General features: G+C 49.5%; 1 protein-coding gene across 1 annotated transcript in view; it reads right to left on the bottom strand.

Moving 5' to 3' along the window:
• The window catches only part of mdga2a (MAM domain containing glycosylphosphatidylinositol anchor 2a), an 842847-nt gene that overhangs the window by 17758 nt on the left and 798115 nt on the right, over positions 1-26974 (bottom strand). The window contains exon 17 of the mRNA XM_070877927.1: positions 23600-23730. Coding sequence (XP_070734028.1) covers positions 23600-23730 — 131 coding nt within the window. The remainder of the gene's footprint in view (positions 1-23599; positions 23731-26974) is intronic.

Here is a 26974-nt window from a genome sequence, read left to right as displayed (position 1 = left end):
CAAGCACCCAGAGATCATTCTCATGAAGGCCATAGCCAGATCCCAAGTCTGGTGGCCTGGTATTGACGCGGACTTGGAGCTCTGCGTCCAAAGGTGCACCATTTGTGCCCAAATCAGCAATGCCCCCAGGGAGGCTCCACTGAGCCCCTGGCCCTGGCCTACCAAACCATAGTCGCGGGTGCACGTAGACTACGTGTGCCCATTTAAGGGCAAAATGTTCCTCGTAGTTGTAGATGCATTTTCAAAGTGGATCGAATGCACCATTTTAAACTCGAGCACAACCTCCACCACTGTGGAGAGCCTCACAACCATGTTTGCAACGCACAGAATCCCTGACATATTGGTCAGTGACAATGGTCCGTGCTTCACCAGTGCAGAATTCCAAGACTTTATAATTGACCACGGCATAAATCATGTCAAGGCGGCACCGTTTCAGCCGGCCTCCAACGGCCAGGCAGAGAGAGCAGTGCAAATCATTAAACAAAGCATGCTTAAAATCCAAGGTTCCGCGCTGCAGGGTCGCCTGTCGCGACTGCTGCTGGCATACAGATCTTGTCTGCACTCACTGACTGGGATTTCCCCCCGCGCAACTGTTGATGAAAAGGACTTTAAAAACAAGGCTCTCATTAATCCTCCCAGACATGCACGAAATCGTTGAGGCAAAGCGCCGTAAGCTGACTGAGTACCATGACAGAAATTCGAGGAGGAGATGGAATGAGATAGGGGACAAAGTGTTTGTACTAAACTATGGCAGGGGTCCCAAATGTCTTGCAGGGACAGTAACGGGCAAGGAAGGAAACAGGCTACTGGTAGTACAAATGGACAATGGCAAAACCTGCCGGAGGCATGTAGACCAAGTCAAAAGCAGATTTACCAACAACACTGTGGAACCAGAGGCAGACTACAATGTGGAACTCACACCACACCTGGTGGACAGACAGAGGGAACAACCTGAGGAAAGGGCAATCCCAACAGACAGCCCAGGCGAGTCAACAACAATCACACCAATCGAAACAGACAGCCCAGGCGAGATACCAGCAACCACACCCAAAGAAAAACAGACACCAAGGCAAACAACTGAACCACAACTCAGACGCTCCACGCGAGAGCGTAGACCACCTGAGAGACTGAACCGATAAAGACAATAAGACCTTGGGGGAGGGTCATGTCATGTATCTTACATTATTATATATAACTGTATCCTAACATGCTATACATGACTGTAATAAGATATGACCTGTAACCACCATACCTTACCACCAGGGGTGCACTTGCAAGAGACAGGTATATAAGGACAGGTCTCAGGCAAGTGCAGCATTCCAGAACTGTGAAATAAAGGTGCAGGTCCAGAGTGACCTTGACTTCACTACATGCCTCATGTGAATCTGTACTGAGGGGACAGGAATTTACACTTCCAAGCGCCACCCTACACACACTTCAAATCATCCATAGCTCTGATGCCCACATCAAATACCATACTGTTACAAATTTGGGATTGCTGCAGATACTTTCTGGGTTGAATGGCATCAGTTGTTCCTGCGAGTCTGAGTGCCTTATGTTTAAAGATTTATAGGAATTGAATCACATGACCTTGCATCTACTTATAAGGTAGCGAGATCCCAGGGTGCAAAACTCCCTTGCAATCTGGACTGCAACTCTGCATTCTGTGTGTTATATATGTAAACCTGTAAATACCATGTTTAACCACCAGAGGGCTCATCCCTTGGAGACCCAGGAGATCCCACAATCCCTTGGGAGTACCTGCACATAAGTAGGTCTCACAGGCTGGAGAGGCACTCTGGAGACCTGTAAAAAAGAACTACGGTCACACGTTACTTTGAGCTTACAGTATCTGGTCAGACTCTATATTCAAGACATAACAACTGGCGACGAGATACAGGTAATGAACCCCACTGCAACAAGGCAGAGAACCATGGGTATCCTGGAGAAATTTTTGGAGGGAGATGATTGGGAAAACTTTGTGGAGTGACTCGACCAATACTTAGTGGCCAACGAGCTGGAAGGAGAAGCGAACGCTGCCAAACAAAGGGCGATCCTCTTCACCATTTGCGGGGCACCAACGTATGGCCTCAAGAAAAATCTGCTTGCTCCAGTGAAACCGACAGAGAAGTCGTACGATGATTTGTGCACACTGGTCCGAGAGCATCTAAACCCGAAGGAAAGTGTTCTGATGTCGAGGTACCTGTTCTACACGTACAAGAGGTCTGAAGGCTAGGAAGTGGCGAGCTACGTTGCCGAGCTAAGGTGCCTTGCAGGACATTGCGAATTTGAAGGACACTTGGGAGAACATGCTCAGGGACTTCTTTGTACTTGGCATTGGCCATGAAGTAATACTTCGCAAACAATTGACTGCAGAGACCCCAACCTTGAGTAAAGCCATAGCGATAGCCCAGGCGTTCATTGCCACCAGTGACAATAGCAAACAAATCTCTCAGCACACGAGTGCCACGGCTAGTACTGTGAATAAAGTAATGTTGTTTTCAAATCGTAATGTACAGGGCAAGACTCACATGCCTGCAGCTGCATGTCCACAGATGTCTCAGAGTCCACCATCAAGGATGGCGAATGCAAGGCCATTAACACCTTGTTGACGCGGCGGAGGTGATCATTGCTTCTATTCATGCCGCTTCAAAGGATATGTTTACAAGGGCTGTGGAACAAGGAGACACCGCCAACGTATGTGCAGGCAAGCAGCAAACTCTGCTAATCTTGCAAACATAGCAACATAGAAACATAGAAAATAGGTGCAGGAGTAGGCCATTCGGCCCTTCGAGCCTGCACTGCCATTCGATAAGATCATGGCTGATCATTCCTTCAGTACCCCTTTCCTGCTTTCTCTCCATACCCCTTGATCCTCTTAACCGTAAGGGCCATATCTAACTCTCTCTTGAATATATCCAATGAACTGGCATCAAAAACTCTCTGCGGCAGAGAATTTCACAGGTTAACAACTCTCTGAATGAAGAAGTTTCTCCTCATCTCAATCCCAAATGGCCTGCCCCTTATCCTAAGACTGTGTCCCCTGGTTCTGGACTTCCCCAACATCGGGAACATTCTTCCCGCATCTAGCCTGTCTAGTCCAGTCAGAATCTTCTATGTTTCTATGAGATCCCCTCTCATCCTTCTAAACTCCAGTGAATAAAGGCCAAGTTGATCCAGTCTCTTCTCAAATGTCATTCCAGCCATCCCTGGAATCAGTCTGGTGAACCTTCGCTGCACTCCCTCAATAGCCAGAACGTCCTTCCTCAGACTCGGAGATCAAAACTGAACACAATATTCCAGGTGGGGCCTCACCAAGGCCCTGTACAACTGCAGCAAGACTTCCCTGCTCCTATACTCAAATCCCCTTGCTATGCAGGCCAGCATACCATTTGCCTTCTTCACCACCTGCAGTACCTGCATGCCAACTTTCAAAGACTGATGAACCATGACACCCAGGTCTCGCTGCACCTCCACTTTTCCTAATTTTCCACCATTCAGATAATATTCTGCCTTCGTGTTTTTGCCCCAAAAGTGGATAACCTCACATTTATCCACATTATAATGCATCTGCCATGCATTTGCCCACTCGCCTAACGTGTCCAAGTCACCCTGCAGCCTCTTAGTGTCCTCCTCACAGATCACACTGCCACCAAGTTTAGTATCATCTGCAAACTTGGAGATATTACACTCAATTCCATCATCTAAATCATTAATATATATTGTAAAGATCTGGGGTTCCAGCACTGAGCCCTGCGGCACTCCATTAGTCACTGCCTTCCATTCTGAAAAGGACCCGTTAATCCCGACTCTCTGCTTCCTGTCTGCCAACTAGTTCTCTATCCACATCAGTACATTACCCCCAATGCCATGTGCTTTGATTTTGCACACCAATCTCTTGTGTGGAACCTTGTCAAAAGCCTTTTGAAAGTCCAAATACACCACATCCACTGGTTCTCCCTTGTCCACCCTACTAGTTACATCCTCAAAAAATTACAGAAGATTTGTCAAGCATGATTTCCCTTTCATAAATCCATGCTGAATTCGACCAATCCTATCACTGTTCTCCAAATGCATTGATATTTCATCCTTAATGATCGATTACAACATTTTCCCCACCACTGATGTCAGGCTAACTGGTCTATAATTACCTGTTTTCTCTCTCCCTCCTTTTTTAAAAAGTGGTGTTACATTAGCAACCCTTCAGTCCATAGGAACTGATCCAGAGTTGATAGACTGTTGGAAAATGATCACTTTCATCCACTATTGCATCCACTATTTCTCGGGCCACTTCCTTAAGTACTCTGGGATGTAGACTATCAGGCCCTGGGGATTTATCGGCCTTCAACCCTGTCAATTTCCTGAACACAATTTCCCGCCTAATAAGGATATCCTTCAGTTCCTCCTTCTCACTAGTCCTTCGGACCCCTAGTACATCGGGAAGGTTATTTGTGTCTTTCTTTGTGAAGACAGAACCAAAGTACTTGTTCAATTGGTCTGTCATTTCTTTGTTCCCCATTATAAATTCACCTGAATCCGACTGCAAGGGACCAACGCTTGTCTTCACTAATCTTTTTCTCTTCACATACCTATAGAAGCTTTTGCAGTCATTTTTTATGTTTTCGGCAAGCTTCCTCTTGTACTCTATTTTCCCCCTTTTAATTAAACCCTTTGTCCTCCTCTGCTGTATTCTAAATTTCTCCCAGTCCTCCGGTTTGCTACTTTTTCTGGCAAATTTGTATGCCTCTTCCTTGGATTTAACACTATCCTTAATTTCCCTTGTTAGCCACGGTTGAGCCACCTTCCCCGTTTTATTTTTACTCCAGACTTGTTGAAGTTCGTCAATATGATCTTTAAAGGTTTGCCATTGCCTATCCACCATCAACCCTTTAAATATAATTTGCCAGTCTAAACTAGCCAATTCGCACCTCATACCATCAAAGTTACCTTTCTTTAAGTTCAGGATCCTAGTTTCTGAATTAACTTTGTCACTCTCCATCTTAATAAAGAATTCTACCATATTATGGTCACTCTTTCCCAAGGGGCCTCTCACAACAAGATTGCTAATTAGTCCCTTCTCATTACACATCACCCAGTCTAGGATAGCCAGCTCTCTAGTTGGTTCCTCGACATATTGGTCTCGAAATCCATCCCTAATACACTCCAGGAAATCCTCCTCCACCGCATTGCTACGAGTTAGGCTAGCCCAATCAATATGTGGATTAAAGTCTCCCATGATTACTGCTGTACCTTTATTGCACACATCCCTTATTTGTTGTTTGATGTTGTCCCTAACCTTACTACTACTATGTAGTGGCCTGTACACAACTCCCACTAGTGTTTTCTGCCCTTTGGTATTCCATAGCTCCACCCATACTGATTCCACATTATCCAAGCTAATGTCCTTCCTTACAATTGCATTAATTTCCTCTTTAACCAGCAACGCCACCCCGCCTCCTTTTCCTTTCTGTCTATCCTTCCTAAATGCTGAATACCCCTGGATGTTGAGTTCCCAGCCTTGGTCACCCTGGAGCCATGTCTCCGTGATGCCAATCACATCATACCCGTTAACTGCTATCTGCGCAGTTAATTCGTCCACCTTATTCCGAATACTCCTCGCATTGAGGCACAGAGCCTTTAGGCTTGACTTTTTAACACACTTTGACCCTTTAGAATTCTGCTGTAAAGTGGCTCTTTTTGTTTTTTGCCTTGGGTTTCTCTGCCCTCCACTTTTACTATTCTCCTTTCTATATTTTGCTTCTGTCTCTATTTTATTCCCCTCTGTCTCCCTGCAGAGGTTCCCATCCCGCTGCCATATTAGTTTAACTCCTCCCAAACAGCACTAGAGGACATTGGTTCCGGTCCAGCCCAGGTGCAGACCATCCAGTTTGTACTGGTCCCACCTCCCCCAGAACCGGTTCCAATGTCCTAGGAATTTGTTGCAGTGGAGGACAGATACATGGTGGATCATGATGAACCAGAGCTTCAGATTGAGGAGGCAGAGATATATGGGGTGCACACATTTATTACAAAGTGTCCCCTGATAATGCTGAAGGTTGAATGAAATGGACTCCGGATGTCAATGGAGTTAAACACGGGCGCGAGCCAGTCCATAATGAGCAAAAAGGCTTTTGATAAACTGTGGTGCAGCAAGGCCTCAAGGCCAGTCCTGACTTCCATCTGCACTAAACTGAGAATGTACACAAAGGAACTGATTGCCGTAATTGACAGTGCTACCATAAAGGTCTCCTATGATGGAGCGGTGCACATATTACCAATCTGGGTGGTACCGGGCGATGACCCCATGCTGTTCGGCAGGAGCTGGCGGGGAAAGATACGCTGGAATTGGGACGACGTCCGAGCACTCTCGTCCGTTGACGACACTTCATGTGCCCAGATCTTAAACAAGTTTCTCCTCGCTGTTCGAACCGGGCATCGGGAAGTTCCAAAGAGCAAAAGTGCAGATCCATTTGATTCCGGGGGCGTGACCCATCCATTAAAGGGCGAGAGCGGTACCTTACATGATGAGAGAGATGGTGGAGATTGAGTTAGACCGGCTGCAACGAGAGCGCATCATTTCACTGATCGATTTCAACGAGTGGGCCAGTCCGATTGTTCCAGTCAGAATCTGTGGTGATTACAAAGTAACTATCAATCGTTTCTCCCTGCATGATCAATACCCGCTACCAAAAGCAGATGACCTATTTGCGATGCTGGCGGGAGGAAAAACATTCACGGAGCTGGAGGAATCATCAAAGGGCCTCACTTGCATCAACACGCATAAAGGTTTCTTCAGTTACAACAGATGCCCGCTTGGGATTTGATCAGCCGCGTCGATATTCCAGAGAAACATGGAAAGCTTGCAGAAGTCAGTCCCGCGCACCGTGGCCTTCCAGAACGACATCTTGTTTACAGGTTGGGACACCGTCGAGCACCTGTAGAACCTAGAGGAGGTTCTTAGTCAGCTCAATCAGCTCGGGGGCCTCAATTTAAAATGCTCAAATTGCGTTTTCCTTGAACCTGAAGTGGAGTTCCTGGGGAGAAGAATCACGGCGGACGGCATCAGGCCCACCGAGTCAAAGACGGAGGCAATCAAGAACACACCGAGAGCACAGAACGTGATGGATCTGCGGTCGTTTCTAGGGCTCCTGAACTACTTTGGTAACTTCTTACCGGGTCTTAGCATACTGTTAGAGTCACTGCACTCTTTACTGCATAAAGGAGATGAATGGTAATGGGGTAAAAGCCAAGAAAATGCCTTTGAGAAAGCTAGAAAACTGTCATGCTCAAACAAATTGCTTCTGTTGTATGATCCATGCAAGTGTTTGGTACTAGCATGTGATGTGTCAAACGGGGTCGGTGTGTATTGCAACAAGCTAATGAATCTGGGAAATTGCAACTGGTTGTTTATGCATCCAGAAGTCTGTCTAAGGCTGAGAGGGCCTGCAGCATGATTGAAAAAGAAGCGTTAGCGTGTGTTTATGGGGTAAAGAAAATGCATCAATATCTGTTTGGGCTCAAATCTGAATTGGAAACCGACCATAAGCCACTTATATTCGGGAGTTCGTTGCTGAGGCGGGAGATCGAGGAGCCAGAGGCCTATAAAGGCCCGTGAGTGAGGAGTCCGGGGAGTTCATGGAGGCGGGAGTTCGTTGCTGAGGCCTACCGGTGCAGCTGCAACAGGGAGGCAAAAAAGAAGGAGAAAGAAATCGAAAGGTGACGTCACAGCCAAGGGGTTAAGTGATTGGTGAGTAGTTTTTCTTTCTCTTTTCTTTATCACTAAGTAACATTTTAACATTGTTGTTGCCCAATCAGGTTAATCTAAGGGTTAAGTTATGGCAGGAGAGCTCGGACATGTGTTATGCTCCACCTGTACTATGTGGGAAGTCAGGGATGCTTCCGGTGCCCCTGACGACTACGTGTGCGGGAAGCGCATCCGCCTGTAGATCCTGACGGACCGCATTGTGGAACTGGAGCTGCGGGTGGATTCACTCTGGAGCATGCACAATGCTGCGCACATTTAATGAGTTGGTCTTACCGCAGGTAAAGGGTCCACAGCCAGATAGGGAATGGAAGACCAACAGAAAGAGCAGTGCAAGGAAGGTAGTGCAGGGATCCCCTGCGGTCATCCCCCTGCAAAACAGATACACCGCTTTGAGTGCTGTTGAGGGGAATGACTCATCAGGGGAGAGCAGCAGCAGCCAAGTTCATGGCACCGTGGCTGGCTCTGCTGCACAGGAGGGCAGGAAAAAGAGTGGGAGAGCGACAGTGATAGAGGAATCAATTGTAAGGGGAATAGATAGGCGTTTCTGTGGCCGCAACTGAGACTCCAGGATAGTATGTTGCCTCCCTGATGCAAGGGTCAAGGATGTCTCAGAGCAGGTGCAGGACATTTTGAAAAGGGAGGGTGAACAGCCAATTGTCGTGGGGCATATAGGTACCAACGATATAGGTAAAAAACAGGAGGAGGTCCTACGAGACGAATTTAGGGAGCTAGGAGTTAAATTAAAAAGTAGGACCTCAAAAGTAGTAATCTCAGGATTGCTACCAGTGCCACGTGCTAGTCAGAGTGGGAATAGCAGGATAGCTCAGATGAATAAGTAGCTTGAACAGTGCTACAGAAGGGAGTGATTCAAATTCCTGGGGCATTGGAACCGGTTCTGGGGGAGGTGGGACCAGTACAATCCAGACGGTCTGCACCTGGGCAGGACTGGAACCAATTTCCAAGGGGGAATGTTTGCTAGTGCTGTTGGGGAGGAGTTAAACTAATATGGCAGGGGGATGGGAACCTATGCAGGGAGACAGAGGGAAATAAAATGGAATCAGAAGCAAAAGATAAGAAAGGAGAATAGTAAAAGTGGAGGACAGAGAAACCCAAGGCAAAAAACAAAAAGGGCCACATTTATTCAAAATTCTAAAGGGGCATAGTGTGTTAAAAAGACAAGCCTGAAGGCTCTGTGCCTCAATGCGAGGGGTATTCGGAGTAAGGTGATCGAATTAACTGCGCAGACAGCAGTTAACGGGTATGATTGTAATTGGCATCACAGAGACATAGATCCAGGGTGACCAAGGCTGGGAACTCAACAACCAGTGGTATTCAGCATTTAGGAAGGATAGATAGAAAGGAAAAGGAGGCGGGGTGGCGTTGCTGGTTATAGAGGAAATTAATGCAATAGTAAGGAGGGACATTCGCCTGGATGATGTGGAATCGGCATGGGTGGAGCTGCGGAATTTCAAAGGGCAGAAAATGCTCGTGGGAGTTGTGTACAGACCACCAAACAGTAGTAGTGAGGTTGGGGACAGCATCAAACAAGAAATAAGGAATGTGTGCAATAAAATTACAGCAATTATCATGGGCGACTTTAATCTACATATTGATTGGGCTAACCAAACTGGCAGTAATGCGGTGGAGGAGGATTTCCTGGAGTGTATTAGGGATGGTTTTCTAGACCAATATTTCGAGGAACCAACTAGGGAGCTGGCCATCCTAGAGTGGGTGGTGTGTAATGAGAAGGGACTAATTAGCAATCTTGTTGTGCGAGGCCCCTTGGAGAAGAGTGACCATAATATGGTAGAATTCTTTATTAAGATGGAGAGTGACACAGTTAATTCGGAAACTAGGGTCCTGAACTTAAGGAAAGGTAACTTCGACAGTATGAAGCGTGAATTGGCTAGAATGGCAAAGGATAGTTAAAGGGTTAAAGGATAGTTAAAGGGTTGACGGTGGATAAGCAATGGCAAGCATTTAAAGATAACATGGATCAACTTCAGCAATTGTACATCCCTGTCTGGAGTAAAAATAAAATGGGGAAGGTGGCTCAAACAAGGAAAATTAAGGATAGTGTTAAAGCCAAGGAAGAGGCATATAATTTGACGAGAAAAAGCAACAAACCTGAGGACTGGGAGAAATTTAGAATTCAACAGAGGAAGACTAAGGGGTTAATTAAGATGGGGAAAACAGAGTATGAAAGGAAGCTTGCAGGGAACATAAAAACTGACTGCAAAAGCTTCTATAAATATGTGAAGAGAAAAGGATTAGTGAAGACAAACGTAGGTCCCTTGCAGTCGTATTTAGGTGAATTTATAATAGGGAACAAAGAAATGGCAGACCAATTGAACAAATACTTGGGTTCTGTCTTCATGAAGGAAAACACAAATAACCTTCTGATTGTACTAGGGGACAGTAGGTCTAGTGAGGAGGAACTGAAGGATATCATTATTAGGCGGGAAATTGTGTTAGGGAAATTGATGGGATTGAAGGCCGATAAATCCCCAGTTTGCATCCCAGAGTACTTAAGGAAGTGGCCCTCGAAATAATGGATGCATTGGTGATCATTTTCCAACATTCTATCGACTCTGGATCAGTTTCTATGAACTGGAGGGTAGCTAATGTAACACCACTTTTTAAAAAAGGAGAGAGAGAGAAAACAGGTTATTATAGACTGGTTAGCCTGACATCAATAGTGGGGAAAATGTTGGCATCAATCATTAAGGATGAAATAGCAGAGCATTTGGAAAGCAGTGACAGGATCGGACCAAGTCAGCATGGATTTATGAAAGATAAATCATGCCTGACCAATCGTCTGGAATTTTTTGAAGATGTAACTAGTAGAGTGGACAAGGGAGAACCAGTGGATGTGTTGTATTTGGAATTTCAAAAGGCTTTTAACAAGGTCCCGCACAAGAGATTGGTGTGCAAAATCAAAGTGCATGGTATTCGGGGTAATGTACTGACGTGGATAGAGAACTGGTTGACAGGCAGGAAGCAGAGAGTCGGGATAAATGGGTCCTTTTCAGAATGGCAGGCAGATACTAGTGGAGTACAGCAGGGCTCAGTGCTGGGACCCCAGATCTTTACAATATACATTAATAATTTACATGAAGGAATTGAGTGCAATATCTCCAAGTTTGCGGATGACACAAAATTGAGTGGCAGTGTGAGCTGTGAGGAGGACGCTAAGAAGCTGCAGGGTGACTTGGACAGGTTAGGTGAGTGGGCAAATGCATGGCAGATGCAGTATAATGTGGATAAATGTGAGGTTATCCATTTTGGGAGCAAAAACACAAAGGCAGAATATTATCTGAATGGCGGCAGATTAGGAAAAGGGGAGTTGCAACGAGACCTGGGTGTCATGGTTCATCAGTCACTGAAAGTGGGCATGCAGGTACAGCAGGTGGTGAAGGCGGCAAATGGTACGTTGGCCTTCATAGCGAGGGGATTTGAGTATAGGAGCAGGGCCTTAGTGAGGCCTCACCTGGAATATTGTGTTCAGTTTTGATCTCCTAATCTGAGGAAGGACGTTCTTGCTATTGAGGGAGTGTAGCAAAGGTTCACCAGACTGATTCCAGGGATGGCCGGACTGTCATATGAGGAGAGACTGGATCAACTGGGCCTTTATTCACTGGAGTTTAGAAGGATGAGAGGGGATCTCATGGAAACATATAAGATTCTGACGGGACTGGACAGGTTAAATGCGGGAAGAATGTTCCCAATGTTGGGGAAGTCCAGAATCAGGGGTCATAATCTTAGGATAAGGGGTAGGCCATTTAGGACTGAGATGAGGAGAAACTTCTACACTCAGAGAGTTGTTAACCTATGGAATTTTCTGCCACAGAGAGTTGTTGATGCCAGTTCATTGGATATATTCAAGAGAGAGTTAGATATGGCCCTTACGGCTAAGGGGATCAAGGGGTATGGAGAGAAAGCAGGAAAGGGGTACTGAGGGAATGATCAGCCATGATCTTATTGAATGGCGGTGCAGGCTCGAAGGGCCGAATGGCCTACTCTTGCACCTATTTTCTATGTTTCTATGTTTTTCTGAAAGTAAGGGTATAAATACGAATGCATCGGCCCGCATCCAGAGATGGGCGCTCACGTTGTCCGCATTCAACTACGCCATACGCCACAGGCCAGGCACAGAAAACTGTGCCGACGCTCTCAGTAGGCTGCCATTGCCCACCACAGGGGTGGAGATGGCACAGCCCGCAGATTTAGTTATGGTAATGGAAGCATTGAAGAGTGAGCAATCACCTGTTACCGCCCGACAGATTAGAACCTGGACAAACCAAGACCCCTTACTGTCCCCAATAAAAAACTGTGTGCTTCACGGGAGTTGGTCTAGTGTCCCATTTGAGATGGAGGAAGAAATAAAGTCGTACCAGCGGTGCAGAGATAAACTGTCCATACAGGCTGACTGCCTCCTATGGGGTAATCGGGTAGTGTTGCCAAGAAAGGGCACGGACACTTTCATTGGTGACCTCCACAGTACCCACCCAGGCATAGTAATGATGAAATCGATAGCCAGATCCCACATGTGGAGGCCCAGTATCGATGCAGACTTAGAGTCCTGTGTGCACAAATGTAACACATGTTATCAGTTTAGCAATGCACCCAGGGAGGCGCTATTAAGTTTATGGTCCTGGCCTTCCAAACCGTGGTCCAGGGTCCATGTCGACTATGCAGACCCATTCTTGGGAAAAATGTTCCTTGTGGTTGTAAATGCATATTCCAAATGGATTGAATGTGTGATAATGTCGGCAAGCACATCTGCTGCCACCATTGAAAGCCTGCGGGCCATGTTTGCCACACACGACCTGCCTGATGTCCTTGTGAGTGACAGTGGGCCGTTCTTCACCAGTGCCGTGTTCAAAGAGTTCATGACCCACAATGGGATCAAACATGTCACTTCTGCCCCATTCAAACCAGTGTCCAATGGTCAGGCAAAGCAAGCAGTGCAAACAATCAAGCAGAGCTTGAAGAGGGTGACTGAAGACTCACTGCAGACTCGCCTATCCCAAGTCCTGCTTAGTTACCGCACAAGACCCCACTCGCTCACTGGGGTTCCCCCGCTGAACTGCTCATGAAAAGGGCACTTAAGACAAGGCTCTCGTTAGTCCACCCTGATCCACATGAACAGGTAGAGAGCAGGCGGCTTCAACAGAATACATATCATGATTGCGCAAATGTGTCACGCAAAATCGAGATTAATGATCCTGTATTTGTGTTAAACTATGGACAAGGTCCCAAGTGGCTTCCCGGCACTGTCATGGCCAAAGAGGGGAGTGGGATGTTTCAGGTCAAACTTTCAAATGGACTCACCTGCAGGAAACACTTGGACCAAACAAAACTCAGATTCACGGACTAAATGAACAACCCATAATAGACCCTACCTTTTTTGACCCTCCCACACATACACAAGTGGCAACCGACCCAGTTGTTGACCACGCATCAGAACCCATCACCCGCAGCAGCCCAGCATGACTCACCATGCCCAGCAGCCCAGTATGGCCAGCTGCGCAGCAGCCCAGCGAGGCCCCAACAAATGACTCACCAAAACCAGCATTTTCACTGAGACAATCAACCAGGGAAAGGAAGGCCCCAGATTGACTCACATTGTGAATAGTTACACTGTTGACTTTGGGGGAGAGTGTTGTTATATATGTAAACCTGTAAATACCATGTTTAACCACCAGAGGGCTCATTCCCAGGAGTCCCAAGGGATCCCGCAATCCCTTGGGAGCACCTGTACATAAGGAGGCCTCACAGGCTGGAGAGGCATTCTGGAGACCTGTAATAAAGGACTACGTCACATGTTACTTTGAGCTTACAGTATCTGGTCAGATTCTTTATTCAGGACATAAGACGATGCACGTGCACTTGTTCAATCTCTATGAAGATGGACTAAGCAAATACTAGACGAGACAAAGCTTGCTTCAAATCATAAGCTGTTTGATTCTACAGTAAGGTAAACCATACAGCGTATGATCAAAGTCGCTTACATCAATTGATACAATTTATATTGCACAACGATATAAAATAAAGAACATGTAATGCTAACCACACTCCAGTGGGTTGTTTTACTTAACAGGAATAATCTTTCTGCATCCTGCTCTACAGCCCAGGCAGAACTTCTCTCCCTACAGTCACCTATCTTTTTGACCTTTTTGTAGCACTTCGTTGGCTGACTGCCTGAGATGTTCGATTTCCAAAAGCCAGATTGCCTTTCGATGCTTGCATCTGCTTTTCTCAGAATGTCTCTGCACTGTCAGCTTTTCGACAATCTCCCACTTCAGAGTGATGTACTCTTGTTGAATTTAGCAATATCCCTGACTGAATTCAAATGAATTATATCATTGGAGCAGGAATGAGATTGAACATTTGCTGGAATGTCAAATTATCCATCACCCAGTTTCACACACCCAGTCAGAAACTTAACATATACCTGCCAGCCTTGCCATCCTGTATATTTAACCTTTTTATTGAAAGCTTTAATTCAAAGCACATTTTAAATAACTCAGGTTAAAGGCACTATACAAGTCTAAGTTGTTGTTCTGACTCCACAGGCTTATGCATACACAATTGTGAACAGTCATGGTCACAACCTTTACATTTTTGGCTGCAGACCTTCCCCAGTGACCCACTAGATGCAGTAGTGCTGCCTCATTTATTTACAACACTGCCATACAAAGAAAGGGTTGCCTCAGGTGGTAGTGCTGTACTGTGAAATCGCCATCAAATATCATCCATCTTTCTCTGACACATGGAGAATTAAGAAAGCTATCCCGCGGGGTTCATTCTATTTCAAATACCTGTTCATCACAACGTATTATATTATTTCAAATCCATTGATACGGAGTTTCTATATGTTCGACAGGATAAATACCAAGAAAGCAAGAACTTGCATTCATGTAGCATATTTTATAACCTCAGGACAGCCCAAAGCATTGCACAGCCAATGGAACACTTTTTAAATGCAGCCACTGTTGTAACATAGGGAAATGTGATAGCCAATTTGCACATAGCAAGGTCACACAAACAGCAATAATCTAATGACAGATAAGTTATTTTTGGTGGTGGTGGTTGAGGGATAATTGTTGGTCAGGGCACTGGCAGAAATCCCCTGCTCTTCAAATAGTGTAGTGGTATCTTCTACATCCACCTGAGTATGACAATGGGGTCTTGGTTTAATCTTTCTTTTGAAAGGCGGCTCCTCTAACAATGCAATATTCCCTCAGTACTTATCACAGGCAGTCCCTCGGAATCGAGGAAGACTTGCTTCCACTCCTAAAGTGAGTTCTTTGGTGGCTGAACAGTCCAACACGAGAGCCACAGACCCTGTCACAGGTGGGACAGATATTCGTCGGGGGAAGGCGGGATGGCACTGATTTACCACATGCTCCTTCCGCTGCCTGCACCTGACCTCTTCACGTTCACAGCGTTGAGATTCGAAGAGCTCAACGCCCTCCCGGATGCACTTTCTCCACCAAAGGCGGTCCTTGGCCAGGGTCTCCCAGGCATCAGTGGTGATGTCGCACTTCACCAGGGAGGCTTTGAGGGTGTCCTTGTAACGTTTCCGCTGTGCACCTTTGGCTCGGTTGCCGTGAAGGAGCTCCGCATAGAGCAGTTGCTTAGGGAGTCTCGTGTCTGGCATGCGAACCATCTGGCCTGCCCAGCGAAGCTGATCGAGTGTGGTTTGTGCTTGAATGCTGGGGATGTTAGCCTGGGCGAGGACACTGATGTTGATGTGTCTGTCCTCCCAGGGGATTTACAGGATCTTGCGGAGACATCATGGGTGATATATCTCCAGCGACTTGATGTGCCTTCTGTAAGTTGTCCATGCCTCTGATGCATACAGGAGGGCGGGTATTACTACAGCCCTGTCGACTATGAGCTTGGTGGTAGGTTTGAGGGCTTGGTCTAAGAACACTCTTTTCCTCAGGCGACCGAAGGCTGCACTGGTGCACTGCCAGCGATGTTGAATCTCCGCATCAATGTCTGCCTTTGTTGACAAGAGGCTCCCGAGGTGAAGTGGTCCACGTTGTCGAGGGCTGTGCCGTGAATCTTGATGATTGGAGGGCAGTGCTGTGCGGCGAGGACATGCTGGTGGAGCACGTTTGTCTTACGGATGTTAAGCGTAAGGCCCATGCTTTCATATGCCACGGTGAATACATTGACTATATCCTGGAGTTCAGCCTCCGAATGTGCCCAGACGCAGGCGTCGTCCGCGTACTGCAGCTCAACGACAGAGGTTGGGGTGATCTTGGACCTGGTCTGGAGGCGGCGTAGTTTAAACAGCTTCCACTAGTTCTGTAGTTTAGTTCCACTCCAGCGGGGAGCTTGTTGACAGCGAGGTGGAGCATGGCAGTGAGGAAGATTGAGAAGAGGGTTGGAGCGATGATGCAGCCCTGTTTGACCCCGGTTCGGGTCTGTAATGGATCCGTTGGTAAGGATCACAGCCTGCATGTTGTCGTGGAGCAGGCGAAGGATGTTGACAAACTTTTGGGGGCGGATACTTGACCTCATCTCTCTCATTTGGAGGGAGGAGAGCATGCCGGGAGATCTCAAGAGATGCAGTGATCGTGTCCATTTTTAAAAAGGGGGACAAATCCGACTGCAGCATCTACAGGGGAATCTCCCTGCTATCAACCACTGGGAAGATTGTTGCTAGAGTCCTCCTCAACTTCTTCTCCCTGTGGCCGAGGAGCTCCTCCCAGAGTCACAGTGCGGATTTCGTTCCCTACGGGGAACAATGGTCATGATCTTTGCAGCACGACAACTGCAGAAAAAATGCAGGGAGCAGCACCAGCCCTTTTACATGGCCTTTTTCGATCTTACAAAGGCCTTTGACACTCTAAACTGTGAGGGCTTATGGAGCGTCCTCATCCGTTTTAGGTGCCTTCAGTACTGCATTGAGGTGTCAGCCTAGATTATGTGTTCAAGTCTCGAGAGTGGGACCACAACCTGACTCAGCGGTGAGAGTGCTGCCATTAAGCCAAGGTTGACAGAAAGTGTAAAATGCCATGAAGTTTAATTGTTTCCATTCCGACATCTCATACTTATACAGATTGTTTCAGCGATGGGGCGGGGGACGGGTCAGCGATGGGACGGGTCAGCCATGGGGCAGGTCAGCGATGGGGCGGGGGCAGGTCAGCGATGGAACGAGGGATGGGTCAGTGATGGGGTGGGTCAGCGATGGGGCGGGGGACAGGTCAGTGATGGGGCGGGGGACGGGTCAGCGTTGGGACGAGGGACGGGTCAGCGATGGGACGGGTCAGCGAAGGGGCGGGACGGGTCAGCGATGGGGCGGAGGACGGGTCAGCGATGGGGCGGAGGACAGGTCAGCGATGGGACGGGTCAGCGAAGGGGCGGGACGGGTCAGCGAAGGGGCGGGGACGGGTCAGCGAAGGGGCAGGGGACGGGTCAGCGAAGGGGCAGGGGACGGGTCAGCGAAGGGGCGGGGGATGGGTCAGCGAAGGGGCGGGGACGGGTCAGCGAAGGGGCAGGGGACGGGTCAGCGAAGGGGTGGGGGATGGGTTGGGGGATGGGTCAGTGAAGGGGCAGGGGACGGGTCAGCGAAGGGGCGGGGGATGGGTCAGTGAAGGGGCGGGGGACGGGTCAACGATGGGGCGGGGGACGGGTCAGCGATGGGACGAGGGACGGGTCAGCAATGGGGTGGGTCAGCGATGGGGCGGGGGATGGGTCAGTGATGGGGCGGGGGACGGGTCAGCGCTGGGGCGGGGGACGGGTCAGTGATGGGGCGGGGGACGGGTCAGCGATGGGGCGGGGACAGGTCAGTGATGGGGCGGGGGACGGGTCAGCGATGGGGCGTGGGACGGGTCAGCGATGGGGCGGGGGACGGGTCAGCGATGGGACGGGTCAGCGAAGGGGCGGGGACGGGTCAGCGATGGGGCGTGGGACGGGTCAGCGATGGGGCGGGGGACGGGTCAGCGATGGGACGGGTCAGCGAAGGGGCGGGGACGGGTCAGCGAAGGGGCGGGGGACAGGTCAGCGATGGGACGAGGGACGGGTCAGCGATGGGATGGGGGACGGGTCAGCGATGGGGCGGGGGATGGGTCAGCGATGGGGCGGGGGACAGGTCAGCGATGGGACGAGGGATGGGTCAGTGATGAGGTGGGTCAGCGATGGGGCGGGGGACGGGTCATTGATGGGGCGGGGGACGGGTCAGTGATGGGGCGGGGGACGGGTCAGCGATGGGGCGGGGGACGGGTCAGCGATGGGACGGGTCAGCGAACGGGCAGGGAAAGGTCAGCGAAGGGGCGGGGGATGGGTCAGCGAAGGGGCAGGGGACGGGTCAGCGAAGGGGCGGGGGATGGGTCAGCGAAGGGGCGGGGGACGGGTCAGCGATGGGGCGGGGGACAGGTCAGCGATGGGACGAGGGACAGGTCAGCGATGGGGTGGGTCAGCGATGGGGCGGGTCAGCGATGGGGCGGGGGACGGGTCAGCGATGGTGCGGGGGACGGGTCAGCGATGTGGCGGGGGACGGGTCAGCGATGGGACGGGTCATCGAAGGGGCGGGGACAGGTCAGCGAAGGGGCAGGGGACGGGTCAGCGAAGGGGCGGGGATGGGTCAGCGAAGGGGCGGGGGACGGGTCAGCGATGGGGCGGGGGACAGGTCAGCGATGGGACGAGGGACGGGTCAGCGATGGGGTGGGTCAGCGATGGGGCGGGTCAGTGATGGGGCGGGGGACGGGTCAGCGATGGGGCGGGGGACGGGTCAGTGATGGGTCGGGGGATGGGTCAGCGATGGGACAGGTCAGCGAAGGGGCGGGAACGGGTCAGCGAAGGGGCGGGGACGGGTCAGCGAAGGAGCGGGGGACGGGTCAGCGATGGGACGAGGGACAGGTCAGCGATGGGGTGGGTCAGCGATGGGGCGGGTCAGCGATGGGGCGGGGGACGGGTCAGCGATGGTGCGGGGGACGGGTCAGCGATGGGGCGGGGGACGGGTCAGCGATGGGACGGGTCAGCGAAGGGGCGGGGACAGGTCAGTGAAGGGGCGGGGACGGGTCAGCGATGGGGCGGGGGGCGGGTCAGCGAAGGGGCGGGGGACAGGTCAGCGATGGGATGAGGGACGGGTCAGCGATGGGGCGGGGGACGGGTCAGCGATGGGACGGGGGACGGGTCAGCGATGGGATGGGTCAGCGAAGTGGCGGGGACAGGTCAGCGAAGGGGCGGGGGATGGGTCAGCGAAGGGGCAGGGGACGGGTCAGCGAAGGGACGAGGGACGGGTCAGCGATGGGACGGGTCAGCGAAGGGGCGGGAACGGGTCAGCGAAGGGGCGGGGACGGGTCAGCGAAGGGGCGGGGACGGGTCAGCGAAGGGGCGGGGGACAGGTCAGCGATGGGATGAGGGACGGGTCAGCGATGGGGCGGGGGACGGGTCAGCGATGGGGCGGGGGCCAGGTCAGCGATGGGACGAGGGGCGGGTCAGCGATGGGGCGGGTCAGCGATGGGGCGGGGGACGGGTCAGAGATGGGGCGGGGGACGGGTCAGCGATGGTGTGGGGGACGGGTCAGCGAAGGGGCGGGGACAGGTCAGCGAAGGGGCGGGGGATGGGTCAGCGAAGGGGCAGGGGATGGGTCAGCGATGGGGCAGGGGACGGGTCAGCGATGGGGCGGGGGACGGGTCAGCGATGGTGTGGGGGACGGGTCAGCGAAGGGGCGGGGACAGGTCAGCGAAGGGGCGGGGGATGGGTCAGCGAAGGGGCAGGGGATGGGTCAGCGAAGGGGCGGGGGACAGGTCAGCGATGGGACGAGGGACGGGTCAGCGATGGGGTGGGTCAGCGATGGGGCGGGGGGCGGGTCAGTGATGGGGCGGGGGACGGGTCAGCGATGGGGCGGGGGACGGGTCAGTGATGGGGCGGGGGATGGGTCAGCGATGGGGCGGGGGACGGGTCAGCGATGGAGCGGGGGACGGGTCAGCGATGGGGCGGGGACGGGTCAGCGAAGGGACGAGGGACGGGTCAGTGATGGGATGGGTCAGCGAAGGGGCGGGGACGGGTCAGCGAAGGGGCGGGGGACGGATCAGCGATGGGGCGGGGGACGGGTCAGCGATGGGGCGGGGGACGGGTCAGTGATGGGGCGGGGGACGGATCAGCGATGGGGCGGGGGACGGGTCAGCGATGGGGCGGGGGACGGGTCAGCGATGGGATGGGTCAGCGAAGGGGCGGGGATGGGTCAGCGAAGGGGCGGGGGACGGGTCAGTGATGGGGCGGGGGACGGATCAGTGATGGGGCGGGGGACGGGTCAGCGATGGGATGGGTCAGCGAAGGGGCGGGGACAGATCAGCGAAGGGGCGGGGACAGATCAGCGAAGGGGCGGGGACGGGTCAGCGAAGGGGCGGGGACAGATCAGCGAAGGGGCGGGGACAGGTCAGCGAAGGGGCGGGGACGGGTCAGCGAAGGGGCGGGGGACGGGTCAGCGATGGGATGGGTCAGCGAAGGGGCGGGGACGGGTCAGCGATGGGTCGGGGGACGGGTCAGCGAAGGGGCGGGGACGGGTCAGCGAAGGGGCGGGGGACGGGTCAGCGAAGGGGCGGGGACGGGTCAGCGAAGGGGCGGGGGACGGGTCAGTGATTGGGCGGGGGACGGATCAGCGATGGGGCGGGGGACGGGTCAGCGATGGGATGGGTCAGCGAAGGGGCGGGGACAGGTCAGCGAAGGGGCGGGGACGGGTCAGCGAAGGGGCGGGGACGGGTCAGCGATGGGGTGGGTCTGCACTGCCGGTAGCAAAGAGGTTTACTATAGGACTGATGGATAAGTCTTTGTGCCTGATGGGTTAATAGGTTTTTTTCTGATGCTGGGTGGTTTGGATAGATGCGTTTACCTTTCCGAGCAGTTTGGAGAGGCTGACATACTGCCATCGGCTCAGTATCAGGCTTTGTTGTTGTGATTATCAAGGTATTGAAGGCAAATTTGTGTTGCTTGACTATTGGCCCAGTTTTGTGCTGCAGGATCAATTACTCAAAATCGATAGCAAGATTATTTCATATTTTATTTTTCTACCTTTGAAGAAGTGGTGTGTGCTGCTTCATGGGTTCTGGTAACTCTCTGGCAAAGCAAGTGGTCATTCTTTATATATGAGCACAGACAGTGGATGTCGACAGGCTGATGATCAAAGGATACATCGGAGCTGAGTCTATTCCTATCCTCACTACTGGTCAACCAAGCATACTTTCCCAGCATAGTGATCCGGAGCATGATCAGTGGCTAATTCTCTTACCTCTCCCGAGCACAGGACGCTGAGACTTACTGGTGTTCTAAATGGGATCAGCAAATCAGCATAGAACAGAATTATTTCCCAGAATTAAATCACAGGTACATTTACTCACTGTGCTATCAGTGGAGCCAGGAAGATTACTTTAAGTTGTATCAATCAGTAATTGACGCACAAGATAAATTTCTGAAACAGTGTGACAGAAAAGTACAAAAACACTCCCTCATATGATTAAGATTCAGTCACTCTCTGATAGACGGTTCACTGGTAAGCATTGTTTATGGCTTCACCTTTGCAGAAAAACTAATGTGCTCTGGAATGATTCCCAAAAACCATTCTACAGAGTCTTTTATGAATTGAGTGCCTTGGGTTTGAAGCCTGCACGATGTCATGGACGAGTGTGAAGCAAAGGATCCGAAAGGTCACCACTATATTTTGTTCTAGCAGATTTAGTCAAACCCCAGTGGACTGCATGTCTGAAGCACATAATAGTTTAATTTAGTAGTCTGGACTCTAAAAGACCTGGGTTTCTCTCGAGAATGAAAACCACCTTTTACAAAAGAAAATAATCTTCTAAGGAAACAAATGATAGTGCAAAGCCAGAGTGAAGTTCGGGTGACAATTACTATCATAGAATTGCACTACAGTGGAAAACATTTTATCTTAGAACACCTTTCAACCTTACTCCATCAGTGGAACAAAACTGTCAATTTACATGCATTCTTTTCAGAGGATTTTTTCAGGGCTTGAGCGGACTCCAGGTTAAGGCAGCACAGTGAATAGTCTACCTGCATCTCACATCACATGGACCAGGAATTTCTGGGTCCGGGCTCCGCCATCAAAAATCCATCATATCGAGTCCTCCATTCGTTGATTGGTGAGGACGTTAACCTCGTCCCAAATCCCAGGAAAGGGCTTACTTTAATAAACAGGGTGGGTGACCCACGCCTGTAGGGGCACCTGTCCAGATGAGGTCCCGGAAAGTCCTGGAGTGACTGTAATAGAGCTCCCACTAGTGGACTACTCTCCACCTGGTGGACTACTGTGGTAATGCAACTACTGATGAAAATACAATAAAAGGGTCATATTTCTGTGTTGGAACCATCTTGTGGAGTGTGTTTCTTGGTGATGTCGTAAGAAGATATCACACCTGCGGCTCCAGTGGAGGAGACAAGAGGCCCTTTTCGGGCAAAGAATTAAGTAGCACAAATCTTTCTTTACCCTGCAGGAATCAAATGGGGTGAAGTAAGATGGCCTCGGGATTCAATAATTTTTACTCTTTACATTCTTTGAGCCTTTACTAGGTCCACAATGAAACCCATGCTTGCTGTCAGCAGAAATAACCTCCACTGGACTAACATGGGTGCAGTGGGTGAAATTGTTGGGCTACGCCAGACATTTGTGTGGGGTGGTCGGATGACTTGCCCACCCTCCCACGTGAGGCAGAAACCAGACAGATCCCGGTTTCATACCAAACTCTTTGCACCTTGCGATGATCCGCCTGAGTTGTGCCCTCTCCCACCACAGCAATCTCACCTCAAAGAATCTCAACAATATTCCACTGCAGCAGTTTGCAGCACAGTCCACTCGACTAAATACTTTTGTACCATTATAGAACCATTTAATAGAACAGAAATTTAATGGCCATTGAATATTAGTGTTGGACACTCGCATTCAAACACAATGGGGGAGATCTTCTCTGGCTCTGCCAGGTGGTAGTACCCTGAAAACCACAGGGAAAAACATACTGCACGGTTCCCGCTCCCAATCTGGCCAACACCACCCTGATTGGGGCCTACTGATACGTGCCTGGATCACCTGCTTCCTGCATTCCTGCAGGTCGTTGGCTCTTCAAATATGCAAATGAGATCGATAGGACCTCGATCATCATTTTGGGAGACCATCGGGCGGAGCGTGTGGCATGCAATACGGCCAAAGAACCAATATATGCAAGCTTAAAATGATTATTGTAGGGCCAAGAGGAGCAAGAGTGCTCCTCTGGGCTCCACAAGAATAACAGGGGCTGCTGCTACTGCAGACCCCATCTCACCAACCCCCCTCCCCCCACCTCCGGCACTGACCAATCTTTCTGCCACCTGGTTCAGCCTCCGGCCGGCCCGAGCTGACAGCCTGTGTGGCAGGGTGACGCTCTGGCACCCACAGCCTGCACAGTACACAGGGACACAGTAATGAGGCCTCAAAATGGACCAGGAATCCCGCTGGCACCATTGAGCAGACAGCCAATTGTTCAAATCTATCCCACTGCATTGGTCTGAAATTTATTTTAGCAGAGGCATTAACCCAATTATTTTACAGGAGATAACACACTCCAGAATAGCAGAGAGAGGAATTTCAGACAAATACATTAACCCATCATGTGTTGGCATCCCACAGCGTAATTCAGGGCCAATATGTTTTTACAAAGATGTTTTTTTTATACAATGACGTACAAATTTATCTTTGCGCTTTCATTGCAGAATATAAGAGACTGGTATTTAAGAAATATGTATATAGCCCAATCAGTGTAGGAATATCACATTATGGTAATGAGCTGTCTCTACATATTCCTATTACTTTCATTTTCCCACCTGAAAAGTTCCGCTTGGATTGACGTTGATCGTCGCGTGCACCCAGTGTTCCCCTTGGTTGCCGGACATACTCCAGATGAGATTCTCAGTTATGGTCGATCCTTTGAATCTCAGAAACACGTTCAAAGTACCTGGAAAACAAAATGTTACAAACAAGTTCAATGCTGAGCTGGCTTTACAAACTCCCCAAGACTTTTCCAAAGGGAAGTAGTTAGCACAGATTGTTGGAATGCCCTATATTATTTCTCAAATGTAGAAAGGTGGCCAATAACAAAAAGGAAAGAAATCCTAGTAAAGGTTGCAGAAAGAAGAGATGGATAGAGAGTTTTCAGCTCCCCAGAAAAACAAGGCCCTTTGAACTGCTTGTACTACCCTAACATTATTTTGAGACGAGTACAAGATTAGCATTGGCCGTATTCAATCTCATTTAACCTAAATATACTGACTCGCAGAATAGTTTGCTAACAGGTTGAATGACTGCCTTCAGTCAAATTTATGATAAACATGCCTACACTTTAGCAGAGGATAGGACAGCTACTGAAAGTTATAAAGTGAAACTCTTCCGTTGTCAGTGGCAGTTCAGACTTGGCATCAATCCATTCAAATTGCTTAGGACCCAGGGAGCTATGATCATTGATGGAGCAACTCCCAGCAGTCAGGAAAATGTACTAGATTTTGAAATTGCCAATGACATATTCAAGGGATAAAAGACAGATGCTTCTAAGACTATAATGGATAATAAGGAAATGGCAGACTGTTACATGAGTATGTTGTATCACAGTGAATGTGGAGGACAAAATACCAGCAGTACAAAGGAACCTAAAAATAAGTCAAGTGGAGGAACTTATTTCATTTACAAGAAATAAAAAAAACTGTAATGGTTAAAATAATGGGACTTAAAATAGATGGGAGAGAAATTCCCCAATGCCCCAATTGGGGGGAGTAAAAGGCTCGGGGCAGGACTTCCTGTGCCCGGTACGAAAGTCCCGGCCCAGCTGCGAAATTGTGGATATCGCCCCTCACAGCGCAATCTCGTGTGCTCCACTTCCTGATGGGGCAGGTTCCGCAGCAATGCTGTGGCATGATTGGCAGCGCTACGTGGATGCTCCGAGTAGCACTGACATGGTTCAATGCCCTTCTTCTTCGCCTTAAATAGTAGGGTCGCTGCGCACTCTGCCTCCACTAGGCCACCAGGGTGGCTTTGTGCCGAGGCTACAATCCGGAGAACCAGGCTGCACGCAACAGAGAAAGTAGTCGCGATGACCGGTGAGTCGGCCAAAAAGGTAAGATGGCGTGTGTGGGGCATCTGATCTCCCCTTTAACTTCCGCCTGGCGAGCGCATATCAGCCCAGTTCACGACCCGCGAGGCTGGCACTGGCACCGCATGTGGCAGCCTTGCGAGCTGCAAAACAATATCTGCCATGGGGCGGAAAGGAGTCACAAAGCAAAGCGATGGTGTCATCGCCGCTTGTGCGGCGGCCCGGGGGCGCTACCGTGGCAGCGCCTCTGCTATCTCCTGCACAATTTCGCGGGAGCCGATAGCACCCCTTCCCCCCTTCCGAGTGAAAAGCCCCCAGAGGCACTAATGGGCGTCGCAAAAAGTGGCAATTTCGACCTCACTAACCTCTGTAACCTGATGATTTCCACCCTAGAGTATTAAAAGACAAATGTCAGTTTAACGTTAGTTGCAGGGAAGTCAATGGAATCTATTATCAGGGAAAGAGTGACTGGCTAAGGAAACTGGACTACTGCTTTCAGTTTTGAGCACCGTACTTCAGGAAGGATATAATGGCCTTAGAGGGGGTATAGCACAGAGTCACCAGGGTTTAAAAGGTTAAATTATGAGGACAGAAGACATAAATTTGGCTTGTATTCCCTTGAGTTTAGATCTAATTGAAATGTTTAAAATGATAATGAAATTTAATAGTGTAGATACAGAGAAGCTATTTCTTCTGGTGGGGCAATCCAGAACAAGGAGGCACATCCTAATATTAGAGATAGGCCACTTCGGAGTGAAATCGGGAAGTACTTTTTCACACAAAGAGTAGTCAAAGTCTGCAATTCCCTTGCCCAAAAAGCTGTGGGTGCTGGGTCAAATTAAATTTACAAGTCTGAGCGCGACAGATTTTTGTTACGGAAACCTATCAAGGGATATGGATCAAAGGCGAGTAAATGGAGTTGAGGTACAGATCAGCCATGATTCAATTGAATGGCAGAATAGGCTCGAGAGACTGAATCTCCTGTTCCTATGATCCTATGTTTCCTATGTTTCCTAAACCATGCAGTGTTCAGTGTGTTAATCCACAAGTGCAAATTGATGAATATATTTGTTAGAGACTCGCAGGTGGAATTGTTGCTGGATTGTTAGCAATGGTAATAATTTGAGATGAATAATACATAGATCCGCTATGCTCTGTATCCAGGAAAGTAGCTCTGATTTAGAAGTTAATGAATTAACCCCAAAGCAAATGTGTTACTTCCTTTGCATAAATCCCTCCTTGAGCTACAGATTGGCTACCTCTTCTATCTGCAGACTGACCTACCATCAGTAAAGCTCATATGTAGCTGAAGTTAACTTTGTGAAGAAAACATAAACCACAAAATCAAACTGTCAAATTATCAAATATACAGCCCAGTTAACCTGCTGCAGGGTATAAATGTATTCGCATTGTTATAGAATAAGCAGGACAAGTGATTTGCTATTGTTGAAGTCTAATCAGAAACCAGCAGTTCACTGCCTTCAGAAATGTTAATGTGACGTTGGTATAATCAAGCAGCAGCTCACTCTACAGCAGCAAATGTGCATGAAATTGTGTGCCGCAAGAAAGCCAACAATAAGAAAACATGATCTGAACAAATGGGTTTGTAGATCGCCTCACAGTGTACTTCATCGCAGATTCTCCTTCCTTGTTTTTATGTGGGAAAGGGCAGCAAGAACTGCAAATCTGGGTTTGACAGCTTACTGAAAAATGCTGCTTCCAATTATTTCCTCAGAAATAACATTATCCATTTGCCTTCTGTGTGTTGTCAAGAGCCTACTTCACTCGTGCACTGGCAACAGTAAAAATAAATGGACTAGCAGGTAAAAACATATCATATTATAATTTTGTTAGAGGTTTACTGGTATCTGTCTTCTACTGAGAAGATACCATTAAGTCAGACCACGTTATCATTTTTCATGGCCAACAGGATTTGTACTCATTGTGGCGAATTTTCACCATCTTCTGTACCTGACAGATTTTGATCTCTGCTCAACCAAACTGAATACAAAATAGCTTCTCTTTGTTGCCAGACCCCAAATATAAAGGATATAAATCGCAGTTAGAAGGTGGCATAACTTTTGAAATGACTGGCCTTACACCAGGTACCTCTGTG

The sequence above is a fragment of the Pristiophorus japonicus genome, chromosome 4 (genome assembly GCF_044704955.1).
Source record: "Pristiophorus japonicus isolate sPriJap1 chromosome 4, sPriJap1.hap1, whole genome shotgun sequence".
NCBI classification, from domain to species: Eukaryota; Metazoa; Chordata; class Chondrichthyes; family Pristiophoridae; genus Pristiophorus; species Pristiophorus japonicus.
This window is presented reverse-complemented; position numbering and strand designations above follow the sequence as displayed.